We start from the raw sequence: 19740 nt of genomic DNA on the forward strand, positions 1-19740 counted from the left end.
TCAATATGTTCTGATTGCTCATTTGCGCTTAAATAATTTTCCCTAGTGGTTAAAGTATTAATTTTGAGCTCTGGTGAAAACGCTGTCATTGACTACGTGCTTCTTTATGATATTGGAATTATCATGGTGTTGAGAGTCGTTTGGTGAAAATGCTGTCATTGACTATGTGCTTCTTTATGATATTGGAATTATCACGGTGTAGAGAGTCGTCCTAGCCAGTGTTGACTCACAGACTAAAATCTTAGCAAGTTTTATACTGATTAAAACTTGGGGTCTCCACTTCAATTGCTGTGGATATTCTAAGTACAATTAGAGGGTGAAAGTTTTGGACATAATTTTTTTTAACCCTTTGGGAAAACAATAGTACCACCTCAATTTTCAAGCTGCTTCTAACCCCTCCATTGTAAGCTTTAACCATTACATGTCTTGCTAGGCTGTAGACTATACCAAATCAGTTAAGAGACAGAGGAAAAAAATAGCATTGCTTTTCTATTAAATTAATGTTTTTTTTGTGTGTGCAATCAACTTTGATTCCACTATATTAAGAACTATTTTATATGTAATTATATATTTCTGTGATTTGTATTTTTTAAATTTTATCGTATTTATTATGTATTTATTTATTTACTTATTTATGTGTGTCTATGGACACACAGGTAGAGTTTTGAGGACAATTTGCTGAAGTTAATCTTTCCTTCCACCACGTGAGTCCGGAATGGACCCCAGGTCCATTGACTGCAAGTACATTTGAACCATCTTGCTGGCTCTCTAATAATTTTTCAGAAGATAAATCATACATTTTGCTCAACATTTGTCTTTGGGTATCCTATTATACATGTTGATCCATTTGATTTATTCCTTTCGTCTCGACTGCTGTCTGGAGCGTCAGTGTTGCTTCCCCAGCTCCTTGTTTAGTGAGGATGTTCTCCTTTGCTCTTGGTAGCTGAACGGAGAAGACACTGGTGACTTTTTTGACACATATGCTGCGGCGTTTATCCCTTCTGGAGGAACAAACCGGACCGTGTACATAGCCGTGTGTGATGACGATCTTCCGGAGCCTGATGAAGCTTTCACCTTCCTCTTGACATTACAGGTAAGCTTATTCCCTTTCACCTTGCATTCACAGAATGTCTTTTAACGCTTGAAAATCTATTTAATTAGTAATAAGTCAAGTGATATGTATCATGGTGGTTTTCGTAGATCTCCTTGACAGATGTGCAGCAGCGTGGATGAGGGTTTGTTTTTAGGAGCATGTGCTTTTTGCCGGTAGACACACCACTGAAGATCTCTTCCTCCCCAAAGCTGCTTCCTGCCTGGAGATGTTAGAGAGGGATGGTTTATTCATGCTTTTAATAATTAAAGACAGAAATTCTGCTGAAAGACTTTTTCTAATATTTAATTTATTAATTTGTTTATTTTCACTTTAGAAACCCTCAGCAAATGTGAAACTTGGATGGCCAAGGACAGCAACTGTGACAATATTATCAAATGACAATGCGTTTGGAATTATTTCCTTCAGTGCGGTATGGTTACAGTGTGCAGATTGGAATGGTTGCAAGATACTACTACGTTCAGTTTTTTTTTAACTGATTTTTTTTTGATGTTGACTAGCACTACTCTGTTGTGATTTTTTTTTTTTTTTGGTTTTTTTGAGACAGGGTTTCTCTGTGGCTTTGGAGCCTGTCCTGGAACTAGCTCTGTAGACCAGGCTGGTCTCGAACTCACAGAGATCCGCCTGCCTCTGCCTCCCGAGTGCTGGGATTAAAGGCGTGCGCCACCACCGCCCGGCTTCTGTTGTGATTTTTGATTAAACCTGACACCAGCTCCATAGTGACTCTACATTCTGTGTATTTACACTGTTGCACATTGAGGCATTTGTGCTCTGGACCCACACTTACAGTATCCATTTCTGACCGTTGACTTGGTTGTTGCCTGGCTTCTCATGTGGATGTGCTTTTGGGTTTTTATTACGTATTATTCCAAATGCTATTTAATGAACTCTGACCTGCCATCAGGATGGCCTACCGGTCAAAGGCACTGTGTTCAGGAAGTCCGGTCTGTTTTTCCAGACGCTTCTGTAAGTTTGGAGTAAGTGTGATGTGAGACAAACAGCGAACTTAAGATTAACCTGCAAATATGACATCTCTTTCAATTCAATTCTCATATCAATTAATATTCTCTTATATAGAATAGTCTCATTTTTAGTTCTCATATCAATTCATATTCTTTTAAATTGTCTCTCCTCATATTCAGTTCCCTTATTAATTCATATTTCATGGAAGTTGAAACTCTGAGATTCTGTTCAGTGTATTTCTCCTTCTCCATCAAATTCTCGTTCTCTAGCCCATCCCATTTTCAGAAACAAAAACACAAGTCTCTCCTACAGAGAAAGTGTTTCTAGCTCCTGAGCTAAAATTAAAGGTTGTCTTCAACACAACTGGTTTTGGATACCAAGTTAGAGGCTATAATAATCTTCCTGATAGTCTTTTTGAATTCCGTTGCTAAGCAACATTGAAAATTCTGCTGCCACAGTCTCTAGCGTTTTATTTATTTCCACTTCCAGCACCTGCGCTTGTGTGCCTTGTGTCACAGCTCTGTAAAGTCATCTTTGGAACAAGGCAAGCTGTAGATAAATGTGCTCTTTATGCTTGTCTTTCTTAAAAGGGGGTTTTCCTAACTTAAGTTTAGTAGATATTTGGGAGCCTACAAATGTATTGTCATTATAAATGTTAATTACATTAATTAGCAATTCTCGAGTGAAGGGACCATAACGCACCAAGTTCTTCTGTCTGATTTATTCATACATTCATACTTACCTCTGAGCCTCATACCCATGTGTCTAAAAGTTGCCTCTCTTTTCCTTTTCCTCCCCTCTTTTTCTTTCTTCTCTCTTCCGTCTGACGTTATGCGCCGCCAGCTGTGGGAATGAGTACTAGTTACTGGGTTTGGTTGCAGCTACTAGGCCTCCTCTGACAGACTCCTTATGCGCTCCATGTCACAGTAGGCACTCAAGACTGCTTCCATCTCTAGCCTTTTAACAATTTTATTGATAACGAACATGACATTGATACATTGATAGCAGTCAACGGTTATTGGATACTCAGCATATGTCAGGAAGTAGGAAAAACTCTGGATGTAAATTATCTCATCGAGTCTATCCCACACCTGTGATGCAGGTGTTCCTAGCCCCAGGAACTGATGGGTGTGACGCAGTCGCTCCTAGAGATGCCCACTGCCACCCTGGGACATGGGGGCTCCTTTCCCCCATCTGTCCTGTCTCAGCCATCCCGAGACAGCGTGTTCCAACACTTGAAGTCCTCCCTGATTTTCCTCTGAACTGATTTTCTTTCTGGTTCTGAAAGTCAGTCATAGCTGTCCGTTTTCAGTGACAGCTGACTAATTATGAGGCAGAGGGGCGTGAGAACAAGTGGCCCCAGTGAGTCAGGAGCTTTGTCATAGCGTGTAACTTATTCTTGTGGCCTTCTGGGCTCTGTGAGCATTTTAATCTATTATCCTTTAGTTGAGAAGCCTCTAAGATTCCTCAGACAAGCACTAGCTGGGCCAGGAAGGCTGTCACTGAATGCTTTGTTTTCTTTTTATACTGCTCTTTTCATTTCATCAATTTTTTTTGTCATCTACAGTTTATTCATGCTAGGAATACACAGTGTAAGATACAGTCTGAATTGATTTGCGGTGGAATTTAGCATTACTTTAGCATTTAGCATTTCTAAGGCGACAGTTTTACCACCTCCTGCCTTTCTCTGACTGATCAATGTCTGATCAATGATTGTCTTTGTTCTTTCCGATAGCCTTCATCAATCTCAGTGATTGAGCCGAGGAGTAGAAATGAATCTGTGCCTCTAACTCTCATCAGGGAGAAGGGGACGTATGGCGTGGTCACTGTAACTTTTGATGTAAGTTTACTTTGAAATAATCTTAGATGATAACAAGTTAAGCGTTCATATCAGACGATTGCTATTTAAAAACACTAAAGTCTTCTGTACAATAAATATCACACTTAAAATTAACTAAAGACAAATACGTTTGCTTTTATACACTTCATGGTGAATAGAAAAGTGTTTTCCTTGCTGCTTTCATGTATTGAGTTTCCACAAGACTTTCCCCTCCCCCTTCCCTTCCCTCCAGCTCTCCTTAGCCACCCCCTGGTTCTCTTTCAAATTTGTGGCTTCTATTTCTTTAACTGTTGCTACAATATGTATTTTTTTGTTTAAATGGTTATAGGCACAACTTGTGGACCTTTTTGTATTGCTCTATGCCCTGTGCTTACACTGATAATTGCTGTGATTCAGGCTACCCTGTCCCCCCAGCACTCAGCCTCTCTCTTGATCTCCTTCATTTTTCCTCTATAAAACTTATGTCCCCATGCTGCACACGAATATTAACTTCCATGTCATTTATTGTTGTCTGCTAACTAGAAGTCCCATATGGGAGGAGTTTGTGTTACAGCTTTTGTATTCACGGCCTGGCAGATGAGGCTTCAGTGAACGAGGTTGCACCTTCTCACGTGTGTGTCCCCCCCCCCCCCCCCCGTAAAGTAGACGCTCTCTTTCCCACTTTAAAGATGAGGAGAATGCAGCACAGAGTTGTTGGGCATCTTGCGCAAGGTCACACAGCCAGTGACGGAGCTGGAATTGGATCCCATTTCTCCAGGGAATTTCCTGGTCTTCGATATCATTCTTCTCAAGAAGATGGGTTTCTACACTTTCCCCTTAGGTTTACTACAACAGTTAAAAAACAAAACAAAACAAAAACAAAATCAAAAAACCCAAACCTTAGAAAACACAGAGTACTCTAATCATAGTCAAGGTGAATAACGGCATTGCAGACCTTGACGTAATTAGGAAGGCGGTCTCTCATGTGAGCTTACATGTCTTTTTTTTTAAAGGTTTATTTATTTATAATGTATACAGTGTTCTGTCTGCATGTGTGCCTGTAGGCCAGAAGAGGGCACCAGATTTCATTACAGATGTTTGTGACCCCACCATGTGGTTGCTGGGAATTGAACTCAGGACCTCTGAGTTCTCTCTCTCTCTCTCTCTCTCTCTCTCTCTCTCTCTCTCTCTCTGTTTTTGGTTTTTCCAGACAGGGTTTCTCTATGTAGCTTTGGAGCCTGCCCTGGAACTAGCTCTTGTAGACCAAACTGGCTTTGAACTCACAGAGCTCTGTCTGCCTCTGCCTCCCAAGTGCTGGGATTAGAGGCTTGCGCCACCACCGCCCAGCCAGGCAGAGCTCTTAGGCACCGAACCAGCTCTCCAGCCCCTCATTTGTCTTTTGTAAACTATCTTTAAGCTTAAGAAGTTTGCCAGACTCACATGACAGTAATGACATGTTTTTTGGATGCTGTGTTTAACTGGTGGTACTGTTCATGTCTTCGCAGGTGTCAGGTGGCCCAAATCCCCCTGAAGAAGACTTGACTCCCATTAGAGGAAATATCACCTTCCCCCCTGGCAGGGCCTCTGTAATCCACAACTGGACAATACTGGATGATGAGGTCAGCCAGTGCTAAGTATGCAGAAGACACAGGCTTTGTGACAGAGACTTGTAGAGGGCTGTTTGTCTAATATTAGATTATATTTATTATTTGAAAGTATTCAGGAATGCAGTCTTTTGGAAATTAATGTCTATAGCCATTCATGCTTCAACCATGAGTAACAAGCTGTTATTTGGGGATACAGCTCACAAATCCCTGATTTATTCCATATTAAATTGTGCTTACAGGGCTGGGATGTGGGGAGGCATTTGCCTACTACATGCAAGTCCCTGGCTTCCATCCCCAGTGTCTAATGAATTTAAATACTCATTAACAATTAAATATAAGGTAAAGATTGAAGAATTTTTATAATGACTGTTTAATTTTTTTATTAATCATTTACTTACTATTTGAACAGAGATATGGGTGCTTATCTAGCAACTGTGTTTTAGTACAAGTTTAAGAAAAATTCTACTGCAATTGATACTTTTTTTTAGGTTATCTTGTTTGTTTACTAGTGTGTGTGTGCACATGTGTGTGCATTGCACAAGTAGTTTTGGGAATCAATCCCAAGTTACCAGTCTGCATGGCATTTTTAACTGATGAACCATCTTGATGGCTTCTTTCTTTAGATGTTTTTAGTTTTGCTGTCATGAAGATTTTATGGTTAGATTTTACATGTAGTCCACTGAGGACTTAGATATATGCTATAACTCAATTGCAGAGGCAACCCCAAATCTGAACAGTAGTGTGCAAGGATGTTCTTCATGAGCCAGTAAAATCAAAACAAAACACCCCCCCCCCCAAGCATGCAAAGGAATCCAGATATTGCTAAAGAAGCGAAGACAGGAAAAATAGACAGAAATATTTAACTTTCTACAGAAATTCTATAGCCAAAGCAAAAACAGTGCTTGATAGAAGAAAATGTGGTAGACACTTTAGAAAGGTAAATTTCTCTGGAAAGACCTGAAACATTTGGTAGCATTGATGACCTTTGTTTTTCTAGTTCAGGAGATCAACAAAAGTCTTCTCCTCTGCGATCCCAGGGCAGTCGAAGGTTATGATTCATTTATAATGAATTAATTACTGACCTTGTAAATTTAAAAGATTTAATAGTGTGTTTTAGGAGGAGTGTCTTTAAATTGCCACTGACAGAGGTAAAATGGGGTGAGTTTTCACCGTTATTCATAACATAGAATTTACAGTAAAGGCGAGGCTTGAACAGCGAGGCGCACTGGAGAGCAACTCTGGGGTCTCTGTAAGCGATAGAAAGCTATGCTCTTGAATAATGTCAGTATTTCATCAAGAAATGACTTCTGGGCCATTTCCAGAGAGCCACGGTGTTCTCTTAATATCACAGAATTGACTCCTGCATTAGAAATCACACAGAGATGCAAGAGAAATTCATATGCTGAAATTAAGCAGTTGTTTGATATCTAGTGTACTTTCCAGATTCTAGAATACTGTTAGACTTTGAATTCTCTTTATGACCATACCAATGATCTAAAATTGACACAGATTTATTCCCATTTGTACTACGTGTACTTAATAGTTTTCTTGACTCTGATCAAGATTCAGAGAAAAATATACATTACTAATTCTTAATGTCATTGCTTTATTCTTTATTTTTCTACTACCTGGAAGTAAATTAATATTTGGAAGATATTTTAGTTTGTGGAGTCTAAATGAGCCCCTTGCCATTTTCTCTGCATTTAAACTTTAGTATTTCTATGAAGCATGCTTTTTTTTGGCCTGATTGCAGATATATTGGCTAATGAAGTTTTGTTTGTATCCGGTAAACAGGTGCCAGAAAATGATGAAGTATTTGTGATTCAACTGAAAACTGTAGAAGGAGGAGCAGAGATTAATGCCTCTAGGAGTTCGGTTGAAATTGTCGTGAAGAAAAACGATAGTCCTGTGAAATTCGTCCAGAGTGTCTACTTGATTCCCGAGGATGACCACATCCTCACCATCCCAGTGGTTCGAGGAAAGGATGTCGATGGAAATATGATTGGATCTGATGAGTCTGAAGTTTCTGTCAGTTATAAAGTCATAGCTGGGGACTCAACAGCACATGCCCAGCCGAATGTAGACTTCATCGATCTTCAGGCAAACACCACTCTTACCTTTCCCCCTTTTGTTCATGAATCACACTTGAAATTTCAAATAATTGATGACAGCATACCAGAGATAGCTGAATCATTTCACGTCGTGTTACTAAAGAACACCCTGCAGGGCGATGCCGTGCTAATGGGTCCTTCTTCTGTGCAGGTCACCATTAAGCCCAATGATAAACCTTATGGAGTACTTTCATTCAACAGTATTTTGTTTGAAAGGCCAATTATAATCGATGAAGATAAAGCATCCAGGTATATTTTCTTTAAATTTACAAACATAATTACTTTATTATATTTTTTTTGGTTTTAATATTTATGATGTTGACCCAATGCTGAGCTGTTAGAACATGTGCCATTTCCTCTAAAACTGCCTTGTTGATATCCTTTTTTAAAAATATTTATTTATTTATTTATTATGTATACAATGTTCTGCCTGCATGTGTCCCTGCAGGCCAAAAGTTGGCAACAGATCTTATTAGAGATGGTTGTGAGCCACCATGTGGTTGCTGGGAATTGAACTCAGGACCTCTGGTAGAATAGTCAGTGCTCTTAACCACTGAGCCATCTCTCCAGCCCTTGTTGATATCTTTTTGAATGTGATTTAATTCTTAAATTGAATTCATATAATGATAGGTTCTTAGTCATATCCAAATATATGTGTTTTTCATATTAAAATGAATCAGTTTTTATGTTGTTATCTGATTTATGAGAGTGATATGACCTCATGTGTTCTGAGCAGTTCTAGGTTTGAAGAAATCACAGTGGTTAGAAATGGTGGCACCCACGGAGATGTCTCTGTGGATTGGTTGCTGACACGGAACAGCACTGATCCCTCACCAGTGACAGCAGATATCAGCCCCAGCTCTGGGACTCTGCGGTTCGCACAAGGGCAGATGTTGGCATCAATCCTTCTTACTGTCGTTGACGATGACCTTCCGGAGGAGGCCGAAGAGTTCCTCCTCACAATCCTGCCTCCCACAGCACAGGGAGGTGCTGAAGTCAGCGAGCCAGCACAGGTAGAGCCTGCTGGGCTTCACTCCTGCATTCCTGTCACTTGTGTGACGGACGAGCTCTACAGCCTTTAAGCATCCAGGTCCAATCTCAGTTTAGTTCTGTGCAGCAGGAAAAAGGCTGGTTTTGCAAAAGTGGCGGTGATTTTTCTTCATCATCTGAATTTCTTCGGAAAATAAGAGACAAATCAAAACAACAAAACAAAACCCCCAAACAAATAAGCACCCCCAAAACATTGCTTTTTGGTGTCGGGTGTAGGACCCTGGGCCTTGGATGCTTCTCAACCAGCCAAAGCTTCTAGCACCATGTTTAAGCCCAGACTTAATATTTTACCACTTAATAAGTTTCAAAACTTCTAGTTTCTGAAAAGTTTCAAAACTGTTTTTGATTCTTCTCCTCTCCTCGTACACAAAGTGATCGTGTAAGAGATGCTCCCTAAATACGTAATAAAGGTCAGAACAGTCTGAGTCGCCCCACCTGTGAAACTCCTGAACTGAACTATTCTCTTTCATTTGTAGCTTCTGCTCTACATCCAGGACAGTGATGATGTGTATGGAGAAATAGCCTTTTTTCCTGTGGAAGGCCAGAAGATGGAAAGCAGTCCGACTGAACGATGCCTGTCTCTGAGTCTTGCGAGACTAGGGGGAGCTAAAGGAGACGTGAAAGTGACTTATTCTGCTCTCTATATTCCCGCTGGAGCTGTGGATCCCTTGCGAGCAAAAGATGGCGTCTTAAATACATCCAGGAGTGGAAGCCTCCTTTTTCCAGAACATAGCAATCAAGTCACTGCAAAACTACCAATAAGAAATGATGCTTTCCTCCAGAATGAGGCCCATTTCCTAGTACAGGTACTTTAGTGATTAAAATAATCTTAATTTTATAGCCATACTTGTCTATGCAAAATAGCTAACGTTATTTTGCTTTAATCTATAATTAAGATTCTGTTTGTTATTTGAAACTACGTAGGGCTGGCACAGTGGTATGCACCTATAATCCAAGAACTTAGGAAACTAAGGTGACAGGAGATGAGAGGGCATCTACTCCCAAAACTGTGGGAGTCCAGTCGTGTCTACATCCCAAAACTGTGGGAGTCCAGCCTTGTCTACATCCTGAAACTGTGGGAGTCCAGCCTTGTCTATTCCCAAAACTGTGGGAGTCCAGCCTTGTCTGTATCCTGAAACTGGTGGAAATCAAACAAACAAGAAAAAAAAGACAACAAAAAATTTTGGTAGACTATCCCTTAATCAATAGAACCTTCTATGCCATATAGATCTGAACAAGGGAAGGGTTCTGCAGAAACACATGGTATTAAAGATCCGCCAGTTAAGACATACAAAGGAGACCACTGTCGTACACATGATAACTTCACAGGCTGGTGATCAATGCACAGGAGACAGATTCACCATAGCTTTGACTTGGTTTGAAAAATATGACATGAGAATTGAATTTATGGAGTAAATATTTCTCATAGTATCTATTATAAGAGAAGCATTTCAACTAAAAGCAATCTGAACATTTTTTTCCTCTTAACTAGTACATTCAAAAATCTGTTTCTTCATTCAGTGTTGGTTGGATCTCTGGACCTCCCAGGTCCATCATACCTCCATCTCGTCATTCTTAGTTTTCAACTTCTATCTGCCGAACACATTATTTTTTTTTAATTTTTTTAAAATTTATTTATTTATTGAGGATTTCTGCCTCCTCCCCGCCACCGCCTCCCATTTCCCCCCCCCTCCCCCGATTAAGTCCCTCTCCCCCATCAGCCCGAAGAGCCATCAGGAACACATTATTTTTTATATTAAAGTTTTAAGTGGCTGCATTCATTTCAAGTGGATAGCATCTCTGCAGTCTATGTATCTGATATTGACAGATTCTTCAATTAGATAACGGTGAAGGTTGTTTGTCAGATTTTTATGATATAAATAAATTTAATACAGAAAGATAATGGATATAGATTCATACAATTAAGATCATATCTTATGCTGAGCATTGGTGGTGCATGCCCTTAATCCTGGCACTTGGGAGGCAGAAGCAGGGAGGTCTTAGTTTGAGCTACAAAACAGAACAAAACCAAAAAAAGGAAGTCTTGTCTCACCATCCACGGTGCCATCTGCAGTGTATGCCAAACGAAATAACATTTTCCATTGCTCTCCATGTGTTGTACTGCTGGATTGAGTTCTGCGTTTGGACCTAGGCTTCATTTCATGGCTTATGATGGCTCTCTCTGGAGATTCTGCCCATTCTCCTTCCTCACCGGTTAGATTTCCCATCAGTCTCAGCAGTGCTCAAAGCTGAGATTGGCTGTATTATCTGTTTTGTTTCTGTCACCTCCTGGGAGGGAAGTTTTTAATAAACTCCTGGAATTTCTTAGTTCCCGTTTTCCCCCTTCAGATTATGTTTTACTTTGCTGAAATAGATTCCTCCTAAAATACAGATGCAGAAAGTGTGTATGTAACATATACTTCTTGAGGCTTTGCAGGGGTGGAAATGTGAAATCTGACCGTTAGTTTGTTTGGGAAATTGGTTGTAGATTAAATGGTTTCTTAATTATCACACAAAAGGCAGTCTTTTAGCTTCCAGGTTGTGGATGAGAAATTTAAATGGAAGGCAATGATTGACTTTTTAGGTAATTTTGTTAGTCTCCAAAAGCATGTAGTATTCTTGACTCCCGAAATGCAATGGCCCTGTATCCAGCCTTGCTATGCAGGGAGGGTGGCTCTTTCTTCTTTAGCTGAGCGGTATGCATGTCTTATGGTTTGCCTTCCAGAGGGACAGCTCACCACGTGGCCTGGTGGGTAGCTTGTTATGGGAAATACATGGTTTTCCAGTACTTGATGAACACTTTTTGGTGAGTGCTTGTCTAGTGGGAAGTGTTTGTCATGTTCCTAACATTACTGGTGATGGAAATACTGACCTTCATCTGTATTATCATGATTTTGTTATGTGTCCTTCATATGGAGAAATTTTGCTGTGATGTTTGCCATTCTAAAGATTCCTAGAGGCATACAGGCCCCAGCTCCTCACGCTGCCCTCACTCTTCCTTGGTTTATGGCATGCCCTGTGAGATGGCTGGCACATGGCAGAGTGTGGGAAGCTGAGTACAGCAAACGCTTAAGACCAGAGCTCTCTGTGATAAGGACTGAACACAAGAATGCTGCCATCAGAGCGCACGTGGGCATATAGTTAGAAATTTTTAAAAAGTTAAAAATATGCCATAAATTGTGGCAAAAAGAAAACATCTTCAGCCAATGGTTCTGGCATAACTGGATGTCAACATGTAGAAGAATACAAAAGATCCATATCTATCCTCTTGGACACAACTCAGCTCCAAATGGACCAAAGACATCAACCTAAATCCAGCCACACTGAACCTCATAGATGAGAAAGTGGGAAGTAGCCTTGAATGAATTGGCACAGGGAACCACTTCCTAAATATAACCCTAGTAGCACAGACACTGAGAGCAGCGATAGAAATAGGACCTCCTGAAATTGAGAAGCTTCTGTAAGACAAAGGACACAGTTAGTGAGACAAAACGGCAGCCTACAGAATGGGAAAAAAATCTTCACCAACCCCATATGGGACAGAGGACTGTTCTCCAGAATATATGAAGAACTCAAGAAACTAGACATCAAAATACCAAATAATCCAATTAAAAAATGGGGTACATATTTAAACAGAGAATTCTCGACAGAAGAATCTCAAAAGGCTTAAAGACATTTAAGGAAAATGCTCAACATCCATACTCATCCTAGAAATGCAAATCAAACAACTCTAAGATAGCATGTTACACCTATCAGAATGGCTAAGATCAAAAACACTGATGACAGCTTATGCTGGAGAGGAAAAGGAGTAATGGGAACTTTTCTCCATTGCTGGAGGGAATATAAACTTGTACAGCCATTTTGGAAATCAGTATGACAGTTTCTCAGAAAATTTGGAATCAATCTACCTCAAGACTCAGCAATACCACTCTTGGGCACACACCCACAGGATGCACACTCATACCAAAAGGATATGTGCTCAGCTATGTGCACAGCAGCACTATTCTTTTTTTTTTTAATTTATTTATTTATTAAGGATTTCTGCCTCCTCTCCGCCACTGCCTCCCATTTCCCTCCCCCTCCCCTGATCAAGTCCCTCTCCCTCATCAGCTTGAAGAGCAATCAGGTTTCCCTGACCTGTGGGAAGTCCAAGGACCGCCCACCTCCATCCAGGTTTAGTAAGTTGAGCATCCAAACTGCCTAGGCTCCCCCAAAGCCAGTATGAGCAGCACTATTCTTAATAACCACGACCTGGAAACAACCTAGATGCCCCCCACTGCAGAATAGGTAAAGAAAATGTGGTACATAACACAATGGAGTACTACTCAGAGGTAAAACAATGACATCTTGAAAGATGCAGGCAAAATGGAACTAGAAAAAACTATCCAGAGTGAGGAAACCCAGACCCAGGAAGACAAACATGGTATGTACTCACTCATAAGTGGATGTTAAACACAAAACAAAGGATAACCAGCGTATAGTTCTTGACCCGAGAGAACCCTAAGAAAGACATACATGGATCTCCCTAGAAAAGGGAAATAGATAAGATCTGAAAAAATTGGGAGTGTGTGTGAGGGAGGAAGATAGGGTAAAGGGAGGGAGAGGGGAGAAGGGGAAGGAGAGGAGAACAAGAGGAAACAGGATGGTCAAGATGGGGAGGACAGAGAGGGAGAGCAAGGAAAGAGATTTCTTGATTGAGGACCCCATTACAGGGCTAGCGAGAAACCTGGCACAAGGGAAACTCCCAGGAACCCACAAGGGTGACTCCAGCTATGACCATAAGCAATAGTGGAGAGGGTGCCTGAACTGGCCTTGCCCTGTAACCAGATTGATGACTAATTTAATTGTCATCATAGAACCTGTATCCAGCAACTGATGGAAGCAGATATAAAGATCCACAGCTAAGCACTGGGCCGAGCTCCCAGAGTCCAGCTGAAGATGTGGGGAGCAATTATTTAAGGACACAGTCAAGACCATGATGGGGGTACCCACAGAAACAGATGACCTGAGCTAGTGGGAGCTCCCTGACTCTGAACTGACAGTGGAGGAAGCTGCATAGGACCAAACTTGACCCTCTGAATATGGGGGACAGTTGTGTGGCTGGGGTAGTCTGTGGAGCCAGTGACAGTGGAACTAGTACTTATCCCTAGTGCTTGAATTAACTGTTTGAAGCCCTTTATCTTTGGAGAGATACCTTGCTCAGCCTTGATATGGGAGGGAGGGTCTTGGTCCATCCTCAAAGTGATGTGCCAGACAGACTTTGTTGACTCCCCATGGGAAGGAAGCCTTACTCTCTCTGAAGAGTGGATGGAGCTTGGGGTAGGGGGAAGGTGGGGGAGGAGGAAAGGGAGTGGGAACTGTGATTGGTACGTAAAAAAAAAAGAGTTGCCACGGTTATGGTGTCTCCACAGCAGAAGACACTCTGAGACAAGTGCTCAACATGGCCTTGCACGGAAAGCTGAGTGGAATTACAGAGAAGGGACCAGAAACCTGCTCTCCTCAGGCTTTGAGCCCTTCAGCCAGCACACTGCTGGGCACAACATTAGGAAAGCATTCACTGTCAATAGCAGGGATGTGAAGGCAGAGAATGGCCCCTTATGAATGCGGGGAACACCTTAATTTTGAGTCTGTTAAAGGAACCAGAGCAGCAAAAGCAAGACACTAAAATTAGCATTTATTTGATCAGTTTATTGAATGATCTTTTTCATCATGTTTTATATCATTCCTTTGTAGTTTTCAAAGGTACAAAGCACTAGAATTAACTGTGACGTTCTGATAAAAGTAGATAAAATGACTTACTACTTTTTCTTTGCAGAAAGTTTTGAGTGAAAATATATTGATTCTCTTCCTTTGATGATTTGGACCCGTGGTTCTCACCCTTCCTGATGCTGTGACCCTTTGATACAGTTCCTCATGTTGTGGTGATCCCAACCATAAAATTACTTCATTGCTACTTCAAATCTGTAACTTTGTCACTGTTCTGAATTGTAATATCTTTAAAAATTTTATTTATTTTTTTTCCATTTTACATACCAACCACAGTTTCCCCTCTACCCCACTCCTCCCCCTACTTTCTTCCCTACCCAGATCCCCATCCATTTCTCAGAAAGGGTAAGGTCTCCCATGGGATGTCTATAAAGTCTGGCATATCAAGTTGAGGTAAGACCAAGTTCCTCCCACCTGTATCTAGGCTGTATCTATCCTCCATAGGGAAGGAGCTCCAAAAAGGCAGTTCATGCACTGGGGATAAATCCTGGTCCCACTGCCAGTGTCCCCACAGGCTGCCCAAGCCACAGGACTGTCATCACTGGAGGGCCTCGTTCGGCCCTATGCAGGTTCCCTAGCTGTTAATCCAGAGGCAGTGAGCTCCCACGAGCTCAGGTCAGCTGTCTCTGTGGGTTTCCCCATCATGATCTTGATATTTTTAGAGATAGATATTTGCTAATGGGACTGTGAGACACAGGTTGAGAACCAGTGCTTTAGGCAGTGCTAACAGCTTAGAGATGTGTGGAGAGCTGGGAAGGGAAGTGTACTCATAGATGGTTGCTTACGCATGACCAGGGGATTTCAGATACATCTTTACCTCTGACCAATACAAATTCTGCTTTCATGTTTCATTCAGATATGTCTATGTTATTTACTTTTTGTGCTGTTTCCTGAGAATATATATGACTGCATGTGCATGTGTTCATTTTCTCTGGGAATAAAGGTTTTTTTTGGGGGGGGGTTTGAGGCAGGGTTTCTCTGTAGCTTTGGTGCCTGTCCTGGAACTAGTTCTTGTAGACCAGGCTGGCCTCAAACTCCCAGAGATCCACCTGCCTCTGCCTCCCGAGTGCTGGGATTACTGCCCGGCTTGGGAATAAAAGCTTTATGCAAATGGTTTAACTACATATTTGTCTTTATGGTTTATTTTGTAAACTCAATATAGTTTATTTAAGAGTCAAACTGTTTTATTTGACTTAGTTTGTATATCAATATTGGACAGAATTTATTTTTCTTTAAATGAGTAGTTACTAAGTATAGACTTCTTCATGTCTTTCTCTTATACATAATTTTCAACAAGAAGTATAACATTTAAGTGAAGCATTTACATTGGCTCTTTGGAATGTGTCTTGATTGTCACAAAGTATTCTGGTCATGGGAGAACAGTCCAGTCTTGTCCATTTCTGAAAAACACCACACAAACCACAAATCTCTACTGTGGTTGACATGTGGCATCATGCCAACCTTTCAAAGCTTTGTGGAGGAGGAGATTTGAAGAGCTTGGTGAAGCTTAAAGTCTCATGGGAAACTCAAAGCTCTGGTCTTTTATAGTCTGAGATGACTAACTCCTTCATTTGACCAGTGTGGACTCATAAAGTTCTGTACGTAAGACGCTGAAAGTTGCGCTGTATCAGTGACCCTGTAGAACTGTTTGTCCTGTAGGGGCCAACTACAAATGCTTATTGCATAGCCGCTGCATTTCAGGTTTGTGCTGCAGATGGGAACATGCAACACGGACACACATGCCTTAAGATACTAACCAGCAAAAATCTGAGCTAGAAAATAATGAACTAATGGCATATGAAGTTATAGTTACGTCATAAGCTTAATCAGAGTAGTAGAGCTTCCAAAGGGGTGGCCGAAGATAACTGGAGAATCCCAAGAAATCGTCACACGGAAGAGAGGACATTGAGCTGGTTTTTAGGGTGTACTTGAGATTGTGAGATGATGAAGGGAGGGGCCGTTCTCGGCTAGGAGACTACGGTCTTCATCAACTACTGGGAGACTGATTGTGTGTTAGATGTGTACTGCATTTCTGTAAGCACTAGGTTGCTCTGGCTGTAGTTGGAGTTCTGAACTGTCTGCTTGTACTGCCTTAGGTCTGGCAGAGAAGGAGCCTAGGTGTCTGATTGGATGTATGGGTCAATGGAACCTGGCAGAAAATGTGAGAGTTTTTTTTTTTTTTTAACTTTTAAAATGTCGGTGTAGTTGAATATAGGTGACAGAGTGGACAAACAGGTGGGGACACACGAAAAGCTAGTGGCGGGTAGGACCTGGAAAGGGATAGTGATTTCTGTTTGGACAGTGTATCTGTACAATGTCTGTGTGACATTTGTGAGATGCTCACTAGTGATGGTTATAATGACTTGGAGTTTGAGGGAGATATTCAGATATTATTAAAGGGATAGGATGATGTTACAAGGTAAAGAACCAGGGAGAGCTCGACTCAGTAATCAATCCTGAGAATCAAAAGAAATGGAGCTCTGACAGTCCCTTTAGGAGGTGCAGGGCCAGGTACCGACTTTCAGGGTCACTGGTGACCTGTGACTGCATCTACTTAGATTTTTTCTTAATTAATTAATTAAATTAATTAATAAATTAACAATTATCATATCTCTTGTTTTTGTTTGTGCTTTTTAGTTGGAAGCTGTGATATTGGTGAACATATTTCCCCCAATCCCACCAGTAAGTCCCAGATTTGGGAAAATCAGAAATATTTCTTTATTGGTTACCCCAGCCATTGCGAATGGAGAGATTGGCTTTCTTAGCAACCTTCCAATCATTTTGCATGAACCCAGAGGTTCTGACACTGAGGTGGTGAGTACACATTTACTTACTGATATGTCCTAATGTGTCTGAGGGATGGAAAACCTTTTTGATATGGGGCCAGTGTGTAAAGTTAATAGAATATGTGCTTTTTAGAATAAACAACTGATGAACATCTGATTTTCCTACAATATTTACTATTCTTAAGAGGTTATGCTTATATATATATATATATATATATATATACACACATACACATAAATGGCAGGAGCCATCCCCATTGGTGGACAGGTTCCAGCAAGGGAAGGAAGTGAGCCAGGCCATGGTGATCGGGAGAATCTTATAGCCAGAGTATTTCTTTATTTATACAGAATTTAGTAAGAAGGGATACATTCATGTTGTTCTAAAACATAGATTATATCATTTTTGTTTTTGGACATGTTGTTTCACTTCCTTTCATTTGTAGTAATAAGAGCGGCAGAGCTACATCCCCAGCACCCCAGCTGCCTGCTAGCTTATGCCCCGAAATAATTACACGGATACTGTATTCTTTTAAAGACTGCTTGGCCCATTAGCTCTAGCCCTTACAGGCTAATTCTCATATCCTGATCAACCCATCTCTAATAATCTATGTAGCATCAGTCTTACCGGGAAAGATTCTAGCCTACGTCCATCCTGGGTTGGAGCTTCATCGCGTGTGCCTCAGAGAGCAGAGCTATCGCGTCTGCCCGGGCAAGGGGAGCATGGCGTCTCTGAGCTCACTTTCTCTTCCTCCCAGCATTCTGTTCTGTTTACTCCACCCACCTATGTTCCAACCAATAAAATGGGCCAAGGCAGTTTTTTTAGTTTTTAACCAATGACCTTCCTCCATCATTCATTCATCTTTTTGCTCATCATTAATAAACTATGACAAATCAGTTATCATTTCCAATCATTTTCCTCAACTTTTGACATCATTGATTGAATAGGATGCTCAGGACTTTCCTGGGGAAGCTTAGAAATAGCATTCCTGGAACAAGGCATAAAAGACTCATAAGAAAATTTCCATCAGTCAAATATTCCCAAATTGTACAAATATTAGAAGTCTCCCAAGTATGAAAAGCAAAGGTGGCATGGCGGCCATCTTGTGGCTCAGCTTTGCTGGAACTTTGCCAAGCAGCTGTGCTGATTTTGTGACTTCTGCCATTCCATCAGATATGGCTGTGCAGTCTCCCCTTCTTTTGTTTGTGAACATATGGTCTGTTCTGAGACAAAATTGTAAATACCTTTTTATAACCTCGGAAACCAAGGCAGACTGCAATTGAGCTGAACTTGTTGAGGCAAAGACTGCATGTTTAGTTCAGAATTGTTCCGTAGGCCATGGAGGTGGGGCTGTTCATTTAAGTATTTACCTGGGTCCAGTACCTGTGAGAGGTGGAATCAAGTCAGTTCCCTAAAGCTTACAGGAACCCTTTTTAAGTTTACAAAAAAAGGTAAAAGAACATCAAGATTCCTAAAACTGTTTATTTTGCCTTGGAGGCCTGCCGTTAACGTTATAATCAAGGATTTTTCTTGTGTATACTAGTTCCATGTTTCTGGGGCAAAACATGAAAATCTAATGATTCAGTCATAGTTTATCAGCTTCTAAAATTTCCCTGTGTTTTTCTTTTTAAATGATTTTTTTCCAGATCCTATATCTCATGCTAATTACCACTAAAGTAATAATTTCTATAGAAGATACAAATTCTTATACAGCAAGTTCTCCCAGGGAACCACCTTCAATTTTATTTATTTTATTTTTTTGCAATATGCCACAGTTTTTATTGCAACGTGGCCACTTTTGTGAGGGTAGGGAATTTGATCTCAAAACAATGTTCCATTTAAGGCTCTTTTATACAGAAATTGCCATCATGACTGATAATTAAAATATCTGTAGTGTTTCAAGAGTCATACGATAAACATAAAACTCCTACATTTATTCAGTAGCGTATACTCAATGGGAGACCAAAGACATCAACACAGCTATTTCTTTGAAGAAAATATGCAGGTAAGAGGAATGAACACATTTAATCCCTTAAAAAGAATGCCAATTAAGTTTTATTCTTTTTTTTTTTTTTTAAAGTTTTATTCTTAACATCAGCTTTCACAAGAGTTATTCCATTTTCCCAGTTCTGGCCTCCAGTGAGGGGCCCTTAACAGCAAGGAGTCAAACATTAAATGCAACAAAGACACAGGAAAGAGTGGTGTAGCACTTCTAGCAAGGACAGTGAAGGGTCAGTTCAAGTCATCCGAGCACTGTGATCTTTGTCAAGCAGCAACTCTAGGACACTTAGCATAGCCACATAAATATATATGTAACAAGTCTAGTCATAGATAATGATGTTATTAACATTATTGAGAGTGGATGTGGCTTGGTAGGGTTTATAGGAAATAACTGGGAGTGGAAGAAGGGAAATGATGCAATACTATTTCAATTAAAATTTTTTTTAAAAAAGTAGAATTAATTGCTCATGGTGAGAGTAGATTGTAAATGGAGGCTGCTCTTTCATTTCCTGACTGATCAGACATGAA

At 40.6% G+C, this 19740-nt stretch overlaps 1 protein-coding gene across 1 annotated transcript in view; it reads left to right on the plus strand.

Moving 5' to 3' along the window:
- Window positions 1-19740, plus strand: part of Adgrv1 (adhesion G protein-coupled receptor V1) — a 549406-nt gene that overhangs the window by 28693 nt on the left and 500973 nt on the right. The window contains exons 3-10 of the mRNA XM_026783832.1: window positions 944-1093; window positions 1428-1523; window positions 3810-3914; window positions 5399-5512; window positions 7295-7860; window positions 8348-8624; window positions 9138-9467; window positions 17065-17241. Coding sequence (XP_026639633.1) covers window positions 944-1093; window positions 1428-1523; window positions 3810-3914; window positions 5399-5512; window positions 7295-7860; window positions 8348-8624; window positions 9138-9467; window positions 17065-17241 — 1815 coding nt within the window. The remainder of the gene's footprint in view (window positions 1-943; window positions 1094-1427; window positions 1524-3809; window positions 3915-5398; window positions 5513-7294; window positions 7861-8347; window positions 8625-9137; window positions 9468-17064; window positions 17242-19740) is intronic.

The sequence above is a fragment of the Microtus ochrogaster genome, chromosome 19 (assembly GCF_000317375.1).
Source record: "Microtus ochrogaster isolate Prairie Vole_2 chromosome 19, MicOch1.0, whole genome shotgun sequence".
NCBI lineage: Eukaryota > Metazoa > Chordata > Mammalia > Rodentia > Cricetidae > Microtus > Microtus ochrogaster.